The following is a 23,162-nucleotide window of genomic DNA, read 5'->3' as shown; positions in this document are numbered from 1 at the left end:
AGCCTTCGGCTGTCGGAGCCGCCGTCCCCTGCCACTATGGTATTATCCTTATAGATACTCAATGTGTCTGCCTTGATGCCTTCCACCCTGCAGGACCGGCTTCCAGTGTGCCGTCGGTCTGCCGGCACCCTCATTCGACGTTAAGGGACATGCACCCCTTCCCTGGCTGCCGGCAACATGCCGACAGTCAATATACTGCAGCCAGATGGCTTGGCCACTTCCATATAGGTATTGTCTTACCATCCAAGATTGTGGCTATGCTGTTTGATTGCACATTACAATAATTCCAGCATACTCTGTGTATCTTAGTGCAGTCGATTGCCGGAACCTACATTTAATAAGGGGTTTATCCTATGCCCCCTCTCCCCCAGGGATCTGAGTGGTCTCAGACCCTATTACACTCTGCGGACAATTCCTGTTAAAAGCCTAGCTTGGCTCATCCATACGGATTTCCCTCATTGTGACCTTCGGGCACAAAGGAATTGTCTATGGATAAGGTTACGGTAACCGGCTGGGCGGGATTCACAAGTATGTGTCTATCTACTTCTTTTCCGCTCATTAATCTTAAGCATTAATATGTTCTTATAATTAAGTTATTCTTAATTTTAGATTAAGTTATCCTTAATTTTAGAGTACTGTACAGTAATGTAAGTCATTCTTATGCCTTCCATGTACTCATGATCTCTTTCTTTTACAGGAGGAGTATCTGAAGTGTGAGAGTAACTTCTGCGGGGTGAAGCGCCCGGACTTCTACGGGCACAAGGCGTGCCGGACCCACACCCCCTGCGCCGCCAAGAAAGGCGACTTGAAGTATTGGGACCCGCAGAACTGTACAGTCTGCAAAAGTCTTCTTGTCGAGGCGTTCGTCGATCCTCCTTCTGCGGAGGCAAGGGACATTGCTAGGGAGAAGCTACGCAAATGGGTGCGTGGCTTCCAGAAGAATGCCATTGGACCGTATCTTCCCAACAAAGACTTGAGGGCCTTGCTTTTCCCAAAAGCATCAAAAGACTCAGTGGTCCCCCGTGATCAGATCCCCACCGTCCAGATCGTGGTGGAACCTGATGTCATGGCTCAGTCCATGAGTGAGTGCCATCTTGATTCCGACAACGTGGAACGTATGTCGGAGGTGTCGGAAGAGACGGAGAAGAACCTCATGGGCGAGGAACTCGACTATGAGGAAGATCAGGTGGAATACCCTGATTTGGAGACCGAGGTCACTCCTGTTCCCCCAGCAACTCCTGCACCGTCCGAGGAACCTGTTCCTTCGACTTCTGCCACCCCGGACCCTCTTCCACCGGCCACTCAAGAGGTCTTCAAGATGCTTGAAGCCCTCATGGAAAAGAAGCTACGAGAAACTCAGGAACAATTCCGGACGACTCTCGTCAGCTTCAAGCAACCGAAAAGGATTTCGGTTAAGGACCTCCCCACCTGCTCGGAAGCTAACCCATGGAGATACGCCGAGCATATGCCAATTACAACTGGCAAGATTTACATTAGTGAAAGGGTTGGCTCTATCTTGCTGGAAGAAGTGGAGTTCTTCCCAAATTTCGAGGCTTATCCGGACTGTTACGTCCGGCTCAGGTCCGAACCAGCCTCAAAGGAGGAGACCAAACCAAAGGAAGTTATTGTGTTCGATCTCGCGAGGGCCCAAGCTATGCTAGCTCAGGCGGTGAAGAGTAGGGGTTTCACTAACTCCAAGATGCCGGCGCTAAGCAAGAAGCATCCAACCTTCGTTGCGCCAAATTCTGCGACCTTCCCCTTCATCGAAAAGGCCTTCACAGCGGTCATAAAGGCAGTAGAGGAAGGGAAACCTTGCCCTGCACTGGAGGAGTGCAGACCCTTCTCCATTACTCTTCCCCCCGATGATAGGCACTGGAAAGACATCCAGTCGACCTTCACTGTAGGGAAACTGGAGCCTGGCGTAGCCGGTCGTCAATTCAATGAGGACCTCCCAAGGCTGAACGATCACCTCCTTCGTAGGGAACAGGATACGAAGGAGAGACTCGCCGCGTCGCTGTCCCACCAGGTACAGCTTGAGCTCATGGCCGAGGATACTAGAGTCCCGGACTTTTATATGGTCCTAGCTAAGTCGCACCTGGCGACTGTAACCAAGGACCTATATAGCTTCACTAGGGCTCGCAGAGCCTGTCGTGAATTTGTGTTTGCTAATGCGACAGTGAAACACGATCCCGGAGACTGATTTCCTCCAATATCTGGGGCAAGTATCTCTTCCCATCTACCTTGGTGAAAGAGATAGTGGACAAAGCTGCCACGGAGAATAGGAACCTTCTCCATAAGTGGGGCATGTCCCGCAAGAGGAAGTCCTCTCAGGATGATGGCCCTCAGCCTAAGAGGAAGGCTTCAAAGCCCAAACCCCAGCAACGTCAACAGAGACGACAGTTTCCGGGTCCCGCTACTCCCCATGTGGCTACGCAGCCGCAACAGACCTTTCAGTTGGTCACCCAACCGGTGGTGTCGCAGTCGCCGGTTTTCACCCCTGCATACGAGCAACACTCGACTACCTTTCGTCCCAGAGGTAGGGGCTCAGGCAGAGATTCTTCTCGCCGTCCCTCCAGAGGCAGAGGAGGAAGGGGAGCTAGCAGCCGAGGTGGCAAACCCTCGGGACACCAGAAGCAATGATGTGCTTCCGGTGGGAGGAAGACTCCGCCAATTCCAGGATCGTTGGACCTTCGATCCCTGGGCACACAGCATCATCAAGAAGGGACTGGGCTGGAGCTGGACTCAACCACCCCCACCCTTCCAGCAATTCTTCCAACAGTCAACCCCCCTCCTGGAAGAATATGTCCTGGAACTCTTGAACAAGGTGATCAGGAGGGTAAAGTCAACCAGGTTCCAAGGGAGACTCCTTTGCATTCCCAAGAAAGACTCCGACAAACTCAGTCATTCTAGACTTATCCTCTCTCAACAAGTTCATTGCGAACAACAAATTCAAGATGCTGACTCTGCAACAAATAAGGACCCTTCTGCCTCAAAGGGCCTACACGGTCTCCATAGACCTGGCGGATGCCTACTGGCACATCCCAATGAATCATTACGCTTCCTCCTACCTAGGATTTCGACTCCAAAGGAAAAGTTACGCCTTCAGGCTCAACGTGGCTCCACGGATCTTCACCAAGCTGGCAGACGCAATCGTCCAACAGCGCCGTCTTCAGGGCGTCCAAGTGATGGCCTACCTAGACGACTGGCTAGTCTGGGCGACATCGCCCAAAGATTGTGTAAGAGCCTACAACAAAATCACCCAGTTCCTAGAGCATCTGGGCTTCAAGATAAACACCGAGAAATCTCGCCTCTCTCCAGCTCAGAAGTTCCAATGGTTGGGAATCCATTGGGATCTTCAGTCACACCGCCTTTCCATCCCACAGAAGAAAAGGAAGGAAATAGCAGGGTCTGTCAGAAGGCTTCTAAAATCCAAACGGATCTCAAGACGACAGCAGGAACAAGTTCTCGGCTCTCTACAGTTCACCTCTGTGACAAACCCAGTGCTTCGCGCACAGCTAAAGGATGTCGCGGGAGTCTGGAGAAGTTTCGCATCCATCGCTCGAAGAGATCTCAAGAGACGGCTTCCAAACAGACTTCGCTTACTCTTAAAGCCGTGGTCAGAAGCAAAGGCCCTGAAAAGGTCCATTCCTCTTCAACACCCCCCTCCATCGATCAACATCCACACGGACGCTTCACTGGAGGGTTGAGGAGGTCACTCCCACCAACAACAGGTTCAAGGAACATGGTCTCCCCTATTCAAGACGTTTCACATCAACATCTTGGAGGCCATGGCGGTTCTTCTCACCCTGAAGAAACTCTCCCCGCCTCCCTCGATCCACATTCGTCTGACTCTGGACAACTCGGTGGTAGTCAGATGTCTCAATCGTCAGGGCTCGAGATCGCCCCAGATAAATCAGGTACTTCTTCCGATCTTTTGTTTAGCAGAAAAGAAGAAATGGCACCTGTCTGCAGTTCACCTACAAGGATTCCGCAACGTGACGGCGGACGCTCTATCAAGGACAAGCCCGATAGAGTCGGAATGGTCTCTAGACGCAAGGTCATTCTCCTTCATCTTTCACCAAGTCCCGGAACTTCAGATCGATCTCTCCGCGACGAGCGACAACAATCAACTTCCTCGATATGTGGCCCCGTACGAGGACCCCAAGGCAGAAGCAGTGGATGCCATGTCACTGGATTGGAACAGATGGTCCGGGATATACCTGTTCCCCCTCCCAACCTTCTGCTGAAAGTCCTCTCCAAACTGAGAACCTTCAAAGGGACAGCGGCCCTAGTGGCTCCCAAGTGGCCCCGGAGCAATTGGTACCCTCTGGTCCTGGAGCTGCAGCCCACGCTGATTCCCCTACCGGGTCCAGTTCTCTCTCAACAAGTACAGAAGTCGACTGTCTTCGCTTCATCACTGAAAGTCAGGGACCTTCATCTCATGATTTTCTCTCCTTAGCCGCAAAGAAAAGGTTTGGGTTCTCGAAGAAAAGCTTAGACTTCCTCGAGGAATACAAGACTGAATCTACCAGACGGCAATACGAATCTTCCTGGAGAAAGTGGGTCTCTTTCGTCAAGGCAAAAAATCCTACGGAAATCACCATTGATTTTTGTATGTCCTTCTTCATTCACCTTCATAGACAAGGCTTAGCGGCCAACACGATTTCCACCTGCAAATCGGCCTTGACTAGACCACTTCTATACGCCTTCCAGATTGATTTGTCCAGTGATATCTTCAATAAACTGCCAAAGGCATGCGCTAGACTACGCCCAGCACCCCCACCAAAACCTATCTCCTGGTCCCTGGACAACGTGCTCCATTTTGCCTCTAGCCTGGACAACGATTCGTGCCCTCTGAAAGACTTGACTCAAAAAGTTATCTTCCTTTTTGCTCTCGCCTCGGGAGCCCGAGTTAGTGAAATAGTGGTATTATCAAGAGAAGAGGGTCATATCCTGTTCGCAGAGACAGGGAGCTTACCCTCTTCCCCGATCCAACGTTTCTCGCTAAGAATGAACTACCCACCAAGAGATGGGGCCCTTGGAGAATCTGCCCCCTGAAGGAAGAGGTCTCTCTATGCCCAGTGGAGAGTCTTAAGGTCTATCTTCGAAGAACTTCAGACTTCGGTGGAGGACAACTCTTCAAAGGAGAAACATCGGGTAGCAACCTGTCACTGAAACAACTAAGAGCGAAAATCACCTACTTCATTCGCAGAGCGGATCCTGACAGTACACCCGCAGGTCTTGATCCTAGAAAAGTCGCTTCTTCTCTGAACTTCTTCCAGAGTATGGATTTCGAAAGCCTCAAGAGCTTTACAGGCTGGAAATCATCGCGCGTTTTCTTCAAGCACTACGCAAAACAAGTGCACGAAGTTAAGCGTTTCGTGGTAGCCGCAGGTAGTGTTATGAAACCTGCTGTTTAACTCTGCATAGAACAGGGAGTTACTTGGGACTTTAACTCTACGGGTGCCTGTGTTGACCCTTTTGTGATACATAGTGATTTAATGGACACTTAGTGTTTCTAATAGACTGTTCTTACCAAGGTGAAATGTCATAGACTTTACATGAGTGCCACATACCCTAGGGCATGATGTGTTTTCTTTGAAAAAGACTGACGTTCCTCTGGAACTTGTGTTTCTAAAAGTAAATTTTCTTTTCAGATTCAAGATTAAAGTCTTTATTTTCTATGTACATTATTCTTTTATTATTGTAAATAAACTCTATATTCATTATTGTAATTACTACCATAATGATCTGCAATCTTTCTAAAATGTCTATTTTATTCCATGTGCGTCTCTCTCCGCTCCTATTCTTTATCAAGAAATATACGATTGTTATAGTTTCATTTACCCCTTTTTTCTCTGAATAATGAGAAGAATAATATATGTAATTATGTTATATGCTCACTCATGCCTTTATAATATTCCTATTCGAATATTAACCTTTGTCCTGTCTCCGAGACCAGATCGATCTCTCCTCCAGGGAGAGTAGTAAATGTTATTTACTTACCTATGCTTGATAATATTCCTACCCGAATATTAACCTTAGTCTTGTCTACGGGTCCAGCACGAACTCTCCGCAGGGTGAGTAGCTCTTCAATGATCGCTTCGAGATGTTCCTATTGTCCACCAGGACTTCCCTGCCAGGGGGGCAGGAAGCTAGTTCATCATAGAATCTCTGATAAGGACATGTTCTATACTACTGTTCGAAGGCCTTGGCACTTGCATAAAAAGGGGAAAAATTCCACGATACATTAATTCTCTGGTACACTTCCATCAGGACGTCATGGCTTGAGCCCAAAAAACGGATTTTGAGCGAAGCGAAAAATCTAATTTTGGGTGAGATAGCCATGACGTCCTGATGGACCCTCCCGTCTATTCTAGTTCAGCCTTTCAGGCCCCTCCCTGACCTGCTGTATCATGGAGATTAGAAGAAGCTGAGCTCAGGATGAGGACGGACGTGACGTCATTTAGCAATGGCGCCCGTTTGTTTACGTCTCGAGTACCAAAAGCAGCCACGGATGAGTGTAACTGTGGAACGGCTCCTCAGTTACTCTGCCACCTTTCCATATCGAAGTGTTAACTCTATATGGGGTGCAGATAGCTATGTGGCGTGTTAATACATGCGTCCCCTGTTGATATACGATATACTAGAAAGAAACCTTTAGGGTACTCGCTCCAGAGTTAGAATTCTGTGATAACCTTTTGTTTAATTCTCTGGGAATATCCACTGTAGTTAAATATACCCAAGGAAGCTACTGAAGGAACCTTCCATCAGGACATCATGGCTATCTCACCCAAAAATAGATTTTTCGCTTCGCTCAAAATCCGTTATATAGGCCTACTATTAGCTTTGGTAGTTAATAGTCACTGCAAAGTTTCTGGGTGAACTAAGCCACGTGATAGCCAATCAGCATGTCTCCCACGTTGGTAGTAATTGCAATATATCCCCTTACAAATTTCAAACTACATTAACTTATAATCACTCTAAGGGAATGTGTTGTGATCTCTGTTAACACTGGAGAAAGCATGATTGGCTATGACGTCATCAGGGGGTGGAGCTTATTTCACCCGATGTCTCTGCAGCGAATATAGTTACTAACAATGTAAAGAGAGCTTGATATTGATTAGGATTTTGAAAATTATAAATATCCATATACATTTCTCCAAACGGATAAATGCTGTAGATCTACTTTTCTATAATCATGATAATAATGGCAAATGAACTACTGAATAGGACATTAAAAAAAGTTTCAAATACATGGAAAGATAGGCCTATCATAATTTCAAGTTTCCTGAACATTGAAAGCATACACAAAACTGTATATGACCAAGGAAAAAATATTAAGGTTATTGAACTAACTTACCTCCATTGTGATTGTAGATTGGAAAATAGACTTGTCAAAAATCCATTTCTCACAGGGCAAAATCTGCACAAATTCTCCATCTTTTATCATCTCGCATTGGGAACTTGAAGAGAACATTATAGAGGAGGAATTAGCCATTCTAAATCATGTGTTTATATGTTGAAATGATTTCTCAAAACCTTAATAAAACATCGGTTAGGTTTTCATCTAATTGGAAATATAGACCCATTCCCTATGTCTAAATGATGCCTCAAAACCTTAATAAAAACATTGGTTAGATTTTCAACTAATTGGAGACCTAGGCCTATTCTTTTTGTCTAAACTTTTTCTCAATACCTTGATAAAACATTGGTTAGATTTCCATCTAAGTGGAGATACAGGCCTATTCTCTACGTTTAAATGATGCTTCAAAACCTTAATAAAACATTGGTTAGATTTCCATTTAACTGGAGACCTAGGCCTATTATCCAAGTGTAAATGAGGTCTCAAAACCATAATAAAACATTGGTTAGAATTCCATCTAATTGAAGATATAGGTCTAGGCTCTATGTCTAAATGATTTCACAAAACCTAACTAAAAGATTGGTTAGATTTTCATCTAATTGGAGATGTAGGTCTAATAGATCAGCAAGTGGTTTATAGCATCCTGCTTCTCCAACTTGTGTTGTAGCTTAGCTAATAATAATAATAATAATAATAATAATAATAATAATAATAATAATAATAATAATAATAATAATGACAACTGTCACACAACTACAATGTCCCTGAAGTGACTGTTAGGCCTATAATAATAAATTAAGAAATAAATGAGTAAAATATAAATGAAGGACGAAGCAATAAGAACTTAATTAATTACTCATTCATCGGCCTAGTTCGATTATTGCCAGAAACGTCACAGGAAAACGGCGTGGCCGGGTTCAGAAAATCGCTTCCAACCAGGTACATCGGAAAAGTTGCCTGAACTGAAAATAGAGACAAGCGAGATGAATTAAGGTAGTCTCTCTCTCTCTCTCTCTCTCTCTCTCTCTCTCTCTCTCTCTCTCTCTCTCTCTCTCTCTCTCTCTCTTAGGTCTAGGTGTTATCTATTGCAAAAGTTGCCTGAACTGATAGAGAGAAAATCCACTGTGAATTCTGATACTCTCTCAGAAACATAGGTCTAGGTGTTATCTATTGAAAATGTTGCCAGAACTGAAAATTGAGAAAAGTGATGTGAATCAAGGTACACACACTCTCTCTCTCTCTCTCTCTCTCTCTCTCTCTCTCTCTCTCTCTCTCTCTCTCTCTCTCTCTCTCTCTCTCACTTACACCCAGCTGCAGTGCCAAAGAATAGGTAACTCCATCTTCCAGTTCCTATTTCGGCAAGTAGCTCATCAAGATCACCCTTGGTGTTGCTCATTTCCACTTTTTTCTGGGATAAAGAAATGAACGAAAGTAATATCATTTCACCCTTAGATTAATCATTACTCAAACTTGGCAAGAATGCAGCTGATATACAGAAAGTAAATGTAGTTTATTCATAACCATTGAAAGAAGTTAGGAAATGATAATAAACGTGGTAAGTTATGTTGAGGTAATTAGGTCGTCTTTAACACTTATGTCTTCTCTAAACTGAAGCGCATATATATATATATATATATATATATATATATATATATATATATATGTATATGTATATATATACATATATATATATATATATATATATATAGATTTATATATGTACTGTATATATATATATATATATATATATATATATATATATATATATATATATATATATATATATATATACTGTCTATATACATATCTATACATATATATGTATATATATATATATATATATATATATATATATATATATATATATATATATATATATTATATACACTGTCTATATACATATCTATACATATATATATATATATATATATATATATATATATATATATATATATATATATATATATATATATATATACATGTGTGTACGTGTGTGTGTATGTGTGTACGTGTGTGTGAGTGTGGTGTGTGTACATAAATACATTTAAAATGCTCAATTCAAAGATGTGGAACAATATCAACCAAACAGATGTTCTCTCTTACCTTGAAGAATAATAATTAAGAATCAATACACCTCAACTTCAGCTGAACATCACAGAAAATGTTCAGTGCTTGAACTACAGTGAACTACTGACTTAAGCCTTAGGCACTAGTGGGTGGCCAGGTATAGCCCACAGATGGCCATGTCCAGTGGCCGTGGTCTTGGGAAGCCTGTGGATAATGCAAATGAGTCGTTAAGACTTGAGTTAGATATGTAGAAAGCCAAAGCATATTGACAATATGGAATGTTTGAATTAGGCCTATATGAATATTCTTAGTAATTGAACAAAATGCCCTTTTAGAAAAGTTGATGTAGGTTTAATCTCTATTTTGCGAACTTTGCTCATTTCTTTCCGATTAAATATTAGATTTATTGTATATATATATATATATATATATATATATATATATATATATATATATATATATATATATATATAGATATATATATATATATATATATATATATATATATATATATATATATATATATATATAAAGGTTAAACTATGATCTTGTTGAGGCTAAATTTAGATAGGCAAGGTAACAATTTTAGAATTTCATAACCTCAAGTAGTTTTTTTTTATATCTTATATATAAAAAAATATATTTTCAAAAGTAAAATTATCCGTTTTCCATACAGAGCATACGTATATATATATATATATATATATATATATATATATATATATATATATATATATATATATATATATATGTGTGTGTGTGTGTGTGTGTGTGTGTGTGTGTGTGTGTGTGTGTGTGTAGCCCACAGTATATTTATGTGTACATCATTTCTGTCTAATTTGTTTAGATACAGTGCTTACATGTAACCTAATATATAAAACCAACAAAAACATTTTTAATCTTTATTATTTCTCCCTTCTCATATGGATGGCTAGGCCTAGTCATCAACTATGTCATTTGACGTGGCATAGGCTGCTACCTGAATGGATGACCATCCTTGAACACGATAGGTCTACATTTAGAAACTGGTGCTATAAGCAACGTATGAGGCCGCGAAGAATATTAGTTATTGAACTCGGGTAGAGCAACAAGTGTTGGATCTAACTATATATAACATTTATGTGGTGCATATTTTATAAGTATTTATATTAAGCCTAATTTGCTTCGATGATAAATGGTATCGTGTAAATTATACACCTCTGGTGTGACAGTGAGCTCATGTGTGCGCAGAACGACCAAGGAATACTTTAGCCAGTTATGTCATAGTTGATAGAAAACGGATTTTGAGCGAAGCGAAAAATCTATTTTTGGGTGAGATAGCCATGTCGTCCTGATGGAAGTTCCTATAGGGTAGCTTCCTAGGGTATATTACAACTACGGCGATATTCCCAGAGAATTTACCTTAAGGTACCAGAATTCTAACTCCTGGAGCGAGTATCCCTCGTGAAAGGGATATCGCGACATATCAGAGGACGTATTCTAGACACGTCACATGGCAATCTACGACCTGAACAGAGATTCGTCTCGTAGGAGGGAGATTGACGAGATACGAATTCGGGAAAGAAAAAGGGGAGCCGCTCCCAAGGCTTCCCTATCCCCCGATTCGTATGCGTGCCTGGCGCCAATCCTGGCGCCATCTGTATTCCTTGTAGCGTACACGAGGTGCTACAGATACTGTATGTAGGGAGGGGTCCTACAGCCCTTTCTTAGAAAGGCAAGGGCGGGTCCATCAGGACGACATGGCTATCTCACCCAAAAATAGATTTTTCGCTTCGCTCAAAATCCGTTTTTTGGGCTCAAGCCATGTCGTCCTGATGGAAGTGTACCAGAGCATTACTGTATCTGTGGATTCTCAGAACGTGCCGTACTCCCCGGAGATATTTATTCCCGGTCGACTAGACCTAGAGACCTAAGATGTTACCGTTATACATCTTTTCAACTAACTATAAACTATGTTAGAGCTTCCTGCCCCCTACAGGGAAGAGTCCTACTAGACTCTGGAAAGTCTCGAAGAGTACATATATCTATGTATGAATACCAGGCAAGCTAATATAGTGGTCTCGCCCTATATTAAGTAAAGCATAGTTTGTAAAGGACCACTGCGTCAATATGAAATATCGACCAGTTTTCCGCACAATACTTGTATTGGCCAAAGGTTTTATATCCGCATAGGAGGAAAACCAATGCAACATAGCTTGCATAAAGGAACAATTCTATTAGAATTATCCCAGATAAGGTACATAGAATGAATGCTCAATTATACCAATAAATTGACACAGGTGAAGGAGACGCAAGGTTCTCAAGAACAAGCTTATTGACAGACAATAAACAGACAGGTTAACCACAATTATACATATATATATAAGAAGAGGATAACCCAAAACTTTAAGCATAAGTATGATAGTAAACAGGGCTTGTTTGTCTGAAAGAAAAACATTAGATGCCACTTTTAAGATACCGAGGTATCAAAGTCATAAAAGCCTGTATTACAAATCAATGACATTAGCGTTAGAAACGCTCGGCACACATGTCTGCACTTATGCTAGGTTCACCTTCGGAAATGGAACAGTCTGGATGGGCAACACAGTGCCCTCACTTAGTTTGTAGTACAGTATGTAACTACACACTCACCCTGGAATTAATCGTCCCAATTAAGACCACTGTTCCTCGCAGAGTTAAACAGTAGGGTTAACACCGCGACCCACTGCTACCACAGATCTCTTTTAGTTCCTCTACTTGCTTCGCATAGTGGCGAAAGAACACTCTGGAAGACTTCCAGCCAGTGTATGAACGGAGATGTTCAAAATCCATGCAATTAAAGAAATTTAAGAATGAGGCAACTTTCCTCGGATCGTGACCTGCGGGTGTATTGTCAGGATCCGCTCTGCGAATAAAATATGTGATTTTTGCTCTGAGTTGATTCAGAGATAAATTTGAGCCTGATGTTTCTCCCCTGAATAGCTGACCACCCTTGAAGTCTGAAGTTCTATGAAGATAGACCTTTAGGCATTCTACTGGACATAGAGATGCATCTTCTTTCAGAGGGCAGATTCTCCAGGGACCCCACCTGTTGGTGGGTAACTCATTCTTGGCGAGAAACGTAGGATCCGGAAACAGGTTCAGTTCTTCCCCATCCAGGAACTGAACACGACCTGCCTCTCTCGAGAGGCTACAATTTCACTAACCCTGGCCCCGGACGCGAGTGCAAATTAGGAAAATAACTTTTTGTGTCAAATCCTTTAACGCACATTCTTCATTGCTCAACAGAGAAGCGAAATGAAGAACTTGTCTAAAGACCATGAAATGGGCTTTGGAGGTGCTGAAGGTCTGAGCCTAGCACAGGCTTTCGGGACTTTATTAAAGATCTCGTTACCTAGGTCGACCTGGAAGGCATATAGAATGGGTCTTGTCAAAGCAGACTTACACGCTGAAATCGTGTTCGCTGCCAACCCTTGACCATGGAGGTGGGGAAAAAAGATAAGCAGAAGTCTGTCAAGATCTCCTGCGGAATCTTCGCCTTGACAAAAGGCCACCCATTTTCTCCAAGATGACTCATATTGCCTTCTAGTAGATTTGCATTTATATTCCTCAATGAAGTCTATACTGGCTTTCGAAATCCCGAAACGCTTTCTCACCGCTAGGGAGAGAAATTCATGAACTGCAGGGTCCGGGTTTTCTGTAATGAAGCGCAGACAGTTGACTTCTGGACTCGCTGGGTCAGAACTGGATCTGGTAGTGGTACAAACTTCAGCTACAGTTCCAATGCCAGGAGGAACCACACGCTGTTCGGCCACTTGTGGGCCACTATTGCCGCTACCCTTTGAAGGATCTCAGTTTGTTGAGGACCCTCAACAGAAGGTTGTGAGGAGGGAACAGATAAATCTTGGACCATCTGTTCCAGTCGAGGGACATCGCGTCCACTGCTTCCGCTAAGGGGTCCTCGTACGGGGCACGTACAGGGGCAACTTCTTGTTGTCTTTCGTCGCAAAGAGGTCTATCTGCAGTTCTGGGACTGATTCAGAATGAAGGAGAATGATCCTGCGTCTAAGGACCATTCCGACTCTATCGGTGTGAACCTGGATAGAGCGTCCGCTGTCACATTGCGGACTCCTTGAAGGTGAACTGCCGACAGGTACCACTTCTTCTTTTCCGCCAATCGGAAGACGGCCAACATCACCTGGTTGAGAGGTGGTGACCTCGATCCTTGTCGATTCAAGTATCTTACAACTACCTCGCTGTCTATTACCACTTTATGTGGAACGAATGACGCGGGGAGACTTTCTTTAAGGTAAGGAGCACTGCCCTAGCTTCTAGAAAGTTTTATGAGAAAGGTCTTGAATAGCCTGGACCAAGTCCCCTGGACTTTTTTCCGATGAGAGTGACCTCCCCATCCCTCCTTTGAGGCGTCTGAGTGAATCGTCACCGACGGGGGAGGTGGCTGAAGAAGAACCTGACTTCTTTAGATGTCTGGCTTGGGACCAAGGCCTGAGAAGAGTACTTAGCCGAAGCGGCTGGTCTTCTCAGATCTCTTCACGCGTTTGATGCATAACTTCTCCAAACTCCGATTGCATCCTTTAGCTGTGCTCTTAGCACTGGGTCTGTCACCGAAGCAAACTGGAGAGAGCGCAGTACTCTCTCCTGCTCGTGTCTTGATATCCTTTCGGAATCTTGAAGTCTCTTGACAGAACCCGCTATCTCCTTCCTTTTCTTCGCTGGGGTGGAGAAACGGTGTGACAAAAGGTCCCAGTGGATCTTAGCCACTGGAACTTTTGAGATGGAGAAAGTCGAGACTTTTTCTGTTGATCTTGAAGCCTAGGTACTCTAGGAACTGGATCACTGACTGGAAGCTTGCAAGCATTCTGTCTCGGATGCTGCCCACACCAACCAGTCGTCCAGGTAGGCTACTACCTGAATTCCCTTTAGGCGAAATTGTTTGAGAGCTACGCTCGCAAGCTTCGTAAAAATCCTTGGGGCTATGTTTAGCCCGAATGGCATGGCTCCGAAGGCGTATAGTCTTCGCTGTAGCCTGAACCCTAGGTAGGGGGAGAGTCGATGGCTAATTGGAATGTGCCAGTAGGCATCTGACAAGTCTATAGAGACGGAATATGCCCTCTTGGGCAGTAAGGTCCTTATGTGTTGCAGTGTTAGCATTTTGAATTTGCAATTCACTATGAACTTGTTAAGTGGCGACAAGTCCAGAATGACTCTGAGCTTTTCCGAGTCTTTCTTGGGAACACAAAACAGCCTCCCTTAGAAATTGATGGGCTTCACCCTTTTTCTCCAACCGTTCTTGAACGTACTCCTCCATAACGGGGGTGGAGTGTTGGAAAAAACCGAAGGTACGGGGGTGGAGTGCTGTACCAGCTCCCGCCCAATCCATTCTTGAGTAGGCTGTGGGCCCAGGGATCGAAGGTCCACCAATCCCGAAATTTCAGAAGTCTCCCTCCTACCGGTATCACCTCACTTGGACTGCCGTCCTGAGGTCTTGCCTTCCTGACCACGACCACCCCTGAATCCCCTTCCCCTTGAGGGGCGTCTAGACGAGCCTCTGGCTGCTCCTCTAGGCTTTGCTCGGAAGGAAGTAGACTGCCCTTCGAACGCTGGGGTGAATGCCGTGGACTGTGTCGGCACGGCCTGGGGTACCCACTGAAAGGTGGTCGGGGTTTGTGCCACGATCTGGGGCACTGGGGGCAATGGCAATTGCAGTTGCTGTTGCTGTCTAAGAGGCTTGGCTGGCCGAGACGGTAGCCTAGTCCTCATAGTCTTCCTCTTTGGTTGAGGACCCTCATCCGGGGAAGACTTTCTTTTGATAGCCAGGTCCCACTTCTGGAGAAGGTTTCTATTCTCCAAGGTGGCTTTATCAAAAACTTCTTTGACCAAGTCGGTAGGGAAAAGGGTCTTTTCCCCAAATGTTGGAGGAGATTAGTTTCTTTAGCTCGTGCCTCACTGTAGCCGAGGTAAACACGAACTCCCTACAAGCTCTCCTTGCCTTGACGAAGCCATAAAGGTCCTTCGTCACTGTGGCCAGATGAGGCTTGGCCACTACCATGAACATTTCATGGACCTTGGGGTCACTTGCCATCGTGTCGAGAGTAGTCTGAAGAGACATTGAGGCAGTCAGTCTTTCTTTTTTATCGAGCTCACTTCGCAAAAGAAAGTCAGACAGCTTAGGGGGGTCCTTGCCGAACTGACGTCCGGCAATATCAGCCTCCAACTTTCCACTTAGAACGTAAGATGGACGTCCTTCCAATCTTTGTGGTCCATAGGCAGGGCCAGCGACAAGGGTTTACACTCCTCTAGGGAGGGGCAAGACTTGCCGGCCTCGATTGCTTTTAGTACAGCCAGAAACCCTTTCTGTAAAAAGGGGGAAGGCTCTAGTAGGCGAGGACACAAAGGAAGGGAGCTTCCTATTCAATGCAGCTACCTTTGAGTTAGAGAAGCCCCTCTCTTTCATCGAAGATGAAAGTAGAGCTTGAGCCTTAGCATGGTCATCACTGTGACCTCCTTCGGCTCTGCCTCCTCCTTTGAAGCTGGTTCCTTCCTCAGCCGGACATAACAGTCCGGATATGGTGCCTTGCTGGGCCAGAATTCCACCCTCCAGGGGAACTGAGCCCAGCATATCCGAGATGACGATCCTTCCAGTCGTCATCGACATGTGCTCAGCATACCTCCATGGGTTAGCATCCGAGCACAAAGGAAGGTCTTTCACATTGAGCTTTTCTGGGGCCCATGTGATTCTGCAAGGCACTGCATTCGCAGTTCCATTGCAGCCGCCTTCTCCTGATTCTCCTTCTGCATTTGTTGGATCATTCCAACAATAGAAGAGAGGGCCTGTCCCAGCTCTACTGGGAGACCGGCCGATGTAGAGGGACTTGAACTTCATCCTGGGCTTCTGCAAGGAGGTCTTCCTCCTGACACCCGTCCACATCAGAAATCCTGTCATTTAGCTGGATGTCTTGCATCGCGACCGCGACTTCAGCATCCACCTGGATCTGAACTTAGGGGATCTCCTCTTGAGGCTGGGGAATCACTGCCTCAGCTGATGCCTTAGGGAAAAGATACGCCCTCATCTTCTCACTTGGAAGATAAGGGCCAGAAGTGTACTTTTGGAAGCCCCTTACCCAGGTACGAAGCTTCTTCCTAGCTATTTAAATGTCTCATTAATCAGGTTAGTGCACACAGTACATACCTGAGGGTCCCAATACCGGAGATCATCCTTGGAGACAGCGTATGCTGCGTGTCTCCTACAAAACTCATGTCCGCAGAGGTTCTTGCTGCTGACATTGCAGAAAGCACTTCCCCACTTCGGAGTGTCCTTCTGTAAAGAGAAGAAATTTCCATGAGTATCAAGTGAACTATGTATCACTGGATATGCATAGTATAGCATAACAATTCATAAATGAAAGACACACACTTGTGTTTCCCTCACAACCCATTGCTGCAGCCTTCCAGATAATAAAATCAAAAATGGTTTATCTCTACTAGAGTAACCAATGCAAGGTTTCCATAGGAAACAGGTGGAGCTCACACCTAGGCAATGATTTTAAAAATCCTGGATAATAGACGGGGAAGAACTCTGCTTCCTGTCTGAGGGCAACAGCAAAGGGCCGTGTAAGAAAACACAATAGTGTTAGAAGATACAGTGCTGTACCTAAACTTTTACTATAGTTTTCTTCTTACTGTATATGCTATACAGAAGAATACTAGTACAGTATAGGAGGATGTGTGCCGGCCTGCCTTTGCCGGCCGGCACACACCACAATTAGCTTTAAAGTATACTACTTAACAGCTATAGGGCGGCAGCCCTCTGGTTCAAATGCCTGTGCCGGCGGCAGCAGCTGCCGGCCAGCAACAGCCAGTGTTGGCCGGCAATGATTGCCGGCCAGCAACTACACAAGGTAGTACCCAGCTGCCGGCCACACTCTTGGTGACCGGCAGACAAGGACTGACATAAGCCGGCCGGCAAAGGTACAAGACCGATGCCAGCCGGCAGCAAAAGAACCAGAAGACTACCCCTGCCCGGCTGCCGGCCTCATAGGCCGGCAGCCGGCCTCATAGGCCGGCTGCCGGGACAGGTACAGCACTAGAAGAAAATAGAATGGATGCCGGGATAAGAGTGTACACAACCCCCCCAGCCCGGCAACCGAAAGAGTGCATATAAGGAAGGGGAGAAACTTAATTCAGGCTTCCTTGACCAATGCCGTCCGGCTCTGCCGGCAGGCATGGATGAGGGACCAAGAGAGGTCCGGGCAGCACTCGAAAACATAAGACCCTTGCCGTCCAGCGTCTCTGCCGGCCGGCAATGGGCTTAGTCAATCCAAATCCCAACCTATACTAGGTCCAGAAGTAGAATGACATATGGTACAGTAATACCCCTGCCGGCCAGCTCTGCCGGCCGGCAAGGTACAGTACAGTAATGGCTAGGCCATTACGGAGATAGAGGGGGAAGGGACAAGAGGGTCCTGCCAACCTTGCTTTAGTGACAGATCACCCGTAGCCAAGAACTCTGTCTTAGCCTAAGGGAGATCTAAGGGAAAGGGCCAGCGCAGTAGTATAATACCTGCCAGCTTCCAGAGCACCAAAGCAAGGAAGGCGTTGCAACTCCCAAGGGAAGATTTATCCTCCCCGAGAACAGCAACAGGACTTAGTCTGGTCGATCACACAAGAAGGAATCATAACTACAGAAACCTTCGACAGTGACCTAAGGGAGCTCAGCTCCCTTTGTAAGTGTTAGGTCAGCGAGGGAGACTCTGCCCCAAGCCAAACAACACGGACTCAGACTAAAAACTCTGTTGTTCTGACCCTCTTTGAACCAGACTCTGCTGGAACAGGAAGGTACAGTAACACCCTAGTATAGTTTTATCGAAAATAAATTCGGAAAAAACCACTTAGGGATAAGCCCAAGGCTTAAACAGAGGGAAAGGGATTGCATACCTTCTCCGAAGAAAAGAAAGCAACCGGGGAGTATGATAAAGTATACTAAGGCTCCATAAGCAATTAGCCTAGGCACCAAGAGAATCGATTACCTAATTCACCGAAACTCTCACGTATACAATCTTGGAAATATTCCACACAGTCTAACATGTATAAAATATAGCCTAAAGCTTCAATAAAATTTTAATTACACTCGGAAAAACCATAATCATGCATTAAGTACTAGGACCAAACGACTAGGCTACATGGCCTAGCGTAGGCCAGAATGGCGAATACTTCGCCAAATAATACTAAGCACGAAAGGAAATCCTATGTAAAGCTAAATAGCTAAATTTTATTAAGCAAAACAACCAGGAATGTCACTCTGACTAACTAATTTATACCTAGCGAGTGACAGTGTCCAGGACACCTCTGGTAGGCTACGGCTCTTGTATCAAAGATTAATCCTATTAATCACTCAAAATTTTACCAAGAGCCTACATTTATACATAACAGACACTATACTCAACTTATCCGAGGTCAACGAAGACGAAGAAGCCATGAAAAGCTGAATAAATCCAAGATTTGCGAGAAAAACAGGAAAAAACACCGAGTTGTTAAGCTACGCAAAAAGGAATACAGATGGCGCCAGGATTGGCGCCAGGCACGCATACGAATCGGGGGATAGGGAAGCCTTGGGAGCGGCTCCCCTTTTTCTTTCCCGAATTCGTATCTCGTCAATCTCCCTCCTACGAGACGAATCTCTGTTCAGGTCGTAGATTGCCATGTGACGTGTCTAGAATACGTCCTCTGATATGTCGCGATATCCCTTTCACGAGGGATACTCGCTCCAGGAGTTAGAATTCTGGTACCTTAAGGTAAATTCTCTGGGAATATCGCCGTAGTTGTAATATACCCTAGGAAGCTACCCTATAGGAACTTCCATCAGGACGACATGGCTTGAGCCCAAAAAATCGGTTTAGATGGGAAACTGGAAGCAAGTCGATTGCAAATCATAATATCTCTTTGAATGTAAAAACAATAGATTTTCTTTTGATTAACTGAAATATCCTTATTACTAACTTACGTGTGTGAAGTGATGTATGAAAATGTATAACCTTTATCTCCGCCAGTGGGAGTTGGGAGGAGGTTGTGTTTTTGCTCTGTTTGTCTGTTTGTGAACAACTTCCTGGCCACAATTTTTCTCGTATAGTAGTGAAACTTCCAGTTATTAATTGATATGTTGAGACGTGGAAGGGATTCAATTTTTAAAGTCCTAGGTCAAAGGTCAAAGGTCGAGTAAAAGGTCGATCGAATTAACCCTAAGGCAAGCTGGTTTAGAGAAATATGCTGCCGTGGCGGAGGTCTGCACTCTTGAGTGTTTTTCTAGTTAAGATTAATTTCCTTAGAAATATCTTAATGATTTTACTAGATAAATGCGAACATTATTTATTAGGATTATGTTATATATGCCTACTATAAGAATACGTAGCCTACACGGCCACTGACCTATGTTTATTGTAGGATCCCCAGAACTAGGCCTACGTTGGTTATATCCATAGAAATCTAACCTTTGAATGATGAAACAAAATTGCTGAAGACCTATATAGTGTTGTAAGCTCTCTCTCTCTCTCTCTCTCTCTCTCTCTCTCTCTCTCTCTCTCTCTCTCTGGTTTTGGCTTTTCTCCTTACCCGGCTAAACACAATACAAATATTTTTCTTAATTATAAAACTAATAAAAAAGGCAGTTAAAAACTCCTATAATATTCTTTTTAATGGAGTTTCTACTAAAATTTTCATAGCAAATCTATAAAAGAAAATATGATCCATTTATTTCTTATTAAATTATATGATTTTATTTTATGTTAATACCAATCAAGTGTTTTTATATGTATTAACAAATTAATATCTTGAAAAGCTCAACTAATTTTAAGGGGATTACCTTTTTATTTGATTGGTGTGCGGTGTACGCGATCCGTCAAAAATAACGGCTATACGCTTATATAGATATGCACACAGAATCAGCCCTTTCCACCCCCTCCCCTTTCCTAACTACCACACGGCAGTTTGGGTAATTTAAGCGAGATCGCCGTTTCTGATTGGTTGCAGGACAAAGGCCTCAGATATGTCAATTCGTGTCTTAGGTTGAGCTAGTTTTCTTCACTACGTTGGCCAACTGCCTATTGATGATGGAACATTTTCGTCTGATCGCTCACAGCAAACCAATCTAGTATGGGTGACCCTGACTAGTACAGCTTTGTCGATCATGACAATATGCAAACCCTTTCTCTTCCTCTTAATATTTTGAAGTTTTATACTCTTGTTATTTTTAAGTTTTTATAGGTTATATGTGAAAGATTTTAATGTTGTTATTGTTCTTAAACTTCTCTTTTAGTTTTTCTTTATTTCCTTTCATCACTGAGCTATTTTCCCCTGTTGGAGTCCTTGGGCTTATAGCCTCCTGCTTTTCCAACTAGGGTTGCAGCTTAGCGGGTCATAATAATAATAATAATAATAATAAAAATAATAATAACAAGTAAATTATATAGACATATGTACATATATGCATATATATACATATGCATATATATACATATACATATATATACATATACATATACATACATATACATATATATACATATACGTATATACATATACATATATACATATATACATATACATATATGCATCCATATATATATATATACATATATATATATATATATATATATATATATATACATATATACATATATATATACACATATATATATATATATATATATATATATATATATATATATATATATATATACAAGGGAAAAGACAGGATTTGGGGCAACTGGTAGCTGTCCTCTGGTCTTGGGTAGTGCCATAGCCTGTGTACAATGGTTTTCCATTGTCTTGGGTTAGAGTTCTCTTGCTTGAGGGTACACTCAGGCACTCTATTTTATCTTATTTCTCTTCCTCTTTTTTTAAAGCTTTTATAGTTTATATATGAAAGGTCTATTTTAATTGTGTTACTGTTCTTGAAATATTTCATTTCAATTGTTCATTACTTTTCTTGTAGTTTACTATTTTATTTCCTTGATTCCTTTCCTCACTGCTATTTTTCCTTATTGGAGTCCCTAGGCTTATAGCATCTTGCTTTTCCAATTGAGGTTGTAGCTTAGCTAATAAAAACAACAACAACAACAGCAACAACAACAACAATAATAACGATAATGATAATAATGATAACAGCCACAATAACAACAATAACAATAATGATAATAATAACAACAACAACAACAGCAACAAAAAAATAACGGTAATGATGACAACAACAACAACAACAACAACAACAATAATAATAATAATATTGCATAGGGACGATGATGTTAAGAGAACATGGAGAGGATAGTTTGAACAACTATTGAATACTGAAAATGAGAAAGAGGAGCTAGGAGAAGCACAAGGTTGGGGGGACCAGTGATGGAGATACAGAATACAGAAGTGAATCTCTTTGAGTAAAATGAAGAATGGTAAAACACCAGGTCCAACAGTGTTTCAAATTGAAATGGGAAGAGGAAATAATGCCTTAGCCTAAAGACTGGGAGGAGAGTTTATTGGTATCTATATTTAGGAAGATAGGCGATTTTATGGAATGTGATAACTACAGGGGAATTAAATTAACAGTGCTTGGTGGCTTAAGGACAAATGTGCATAAGACTGAAGGTATGGTGAGCAGTAAGGAAGATAGGGGCAGGATAGCTATACATGAAATTAGAGGAGCAGTTATCAAACATGTAGAACAATTCTAAATACTTGGGATCTACTATAAATCAGGAGGGAGTATTTGAGGCTGAAGTTGAGAATTGGATAAAGGCAGCAAGGGGAAAGTGGAGGGAGGTAGCAAGAGTGATGTGTAATAGGAAAATGCCAATCAAGCTAAACATCAAGGTTTATAGCAGAGTAATGAGACCAGTATTAATGTATGCATCGTAAAATTGGGCTCTAAGATATAAAGGGAAAGCATAGCTTGAGAGAACAGATATGAGAATGCTAAGGTGGATTATTGGAATATAACTGCCTGAAAGGTTGGAAAATGATGAAGTAAGAAGAATGGCAGGCGTAGTAAATATTACAGAAGTGATAAGTGTGTCACACCTGAGATGGATGGTGGGGAAGGAGTGAGGAGGGCTAGGGAGGAACCTGTTAAGGAGAAAAGACCGTGAGGGAGGCAGAAAATTGGTTGGTGAGTTATGGTGAAGGATGATATGGAGTGAAGAGGCTTGATGGAAAGGGATGCCTTTGATAGAAGGCATTGGAGAGGGCGTATCAGGCAACCGACCCCTTAATGTAGGAAAAGAAGAAGATTGTCAATGCATAGAATTACGTTACTGAAATGAGTAAACTACAATTATAATAAAAATTACGATTTATAAACATCTGTTAGGCCTATTATTTCTTCCTATATTGCTGTCCAGCGTCTGAACTTCACATTTCCAAAATTTATGTATTTATAGAATGTGTATTACCATAGTAGATTTATAAATTGTTTTATTATAATCTCTCTCTCTCTCTCTCTCTCTCTCTCTCTCAAATGCATGCAACTAAGTCTAAGAGATAGGCATACAGCATGAGATAGTAAAGATACCTCGTATCAGACCTATTTATGGGCCTATATATCACATTGACTAGGCCTTAATATGAAGTATGGAAACATAATATTAATACCTCCCCCAACGAAGTTAGGAGGTAGTTATGTTTTCGCCGTTGTTAGTGTTTGTGTATTTGTGTGTGTATGTGTTTGTGAACAGCTTCCTGGCCA

The 23,162-nt window shown here is 43.0% G+C and overlaps 1 protein-coding gene across 2 annotated transcripts in view; it reads right to left on the bottom strand.

Annotated features, from left to right (window-relative positions):
* LOC137625276 (organic cation transporter protein-like) overlaps positions 1-9,632 on the bottom strand; it is a 42,485-nt gene extending 32,853 nt beyond the window's left edge. The window contains exons 1-3 of one of the 2 annotated variants that reach the window (XM_068356077.1): positions 9,470-9,632; positions 8,223-8,328; positions 7,364-7,466 (exon numbers count right to left, since the gene is read on the bottom strand). In XM_068356077.1, the coding sequence (XP_068212178.1) occupies positions 7,364-7,466; positions 8,223-8,311 (192 nt within the window). In that variant the 5' untranslated portion in view covers positions 8,312-8,328; positions 9,470-9,632. Of the gene's footprint in view, positions 1-7,363; positions 7,467-8,222; positions 8,329-8,671; positions 8,771-9,469 lie in introns of those variants that run through there. The other variant, XM_068356076.1, reaches the window with a different exon arrangement.
* Positions 9,633-23,162: the final 13,530 nt, after the last annotated feature.

The sequence above is a fragment of the Palaemon carinicauda genome, chromosome 32, assembly GCF_036898095.1.
Source record: "Palaemon carinicauda isolate YSFRI2023 chromosome 32, ASM3689809v2, whole genome shotgun sequence".
Lineage (NCBI taxonomy): Eukaryota > Metazoa > Arthropoda > Malacostraca > Decapoda > Palaemonidae > Palaemon > Palaemon carinicauda.
The sequence above is the reverse complement of the archived record's forward strand: the minus strand, read 5'-3'. Positions and strand labels throughout refer to the sequence as shown.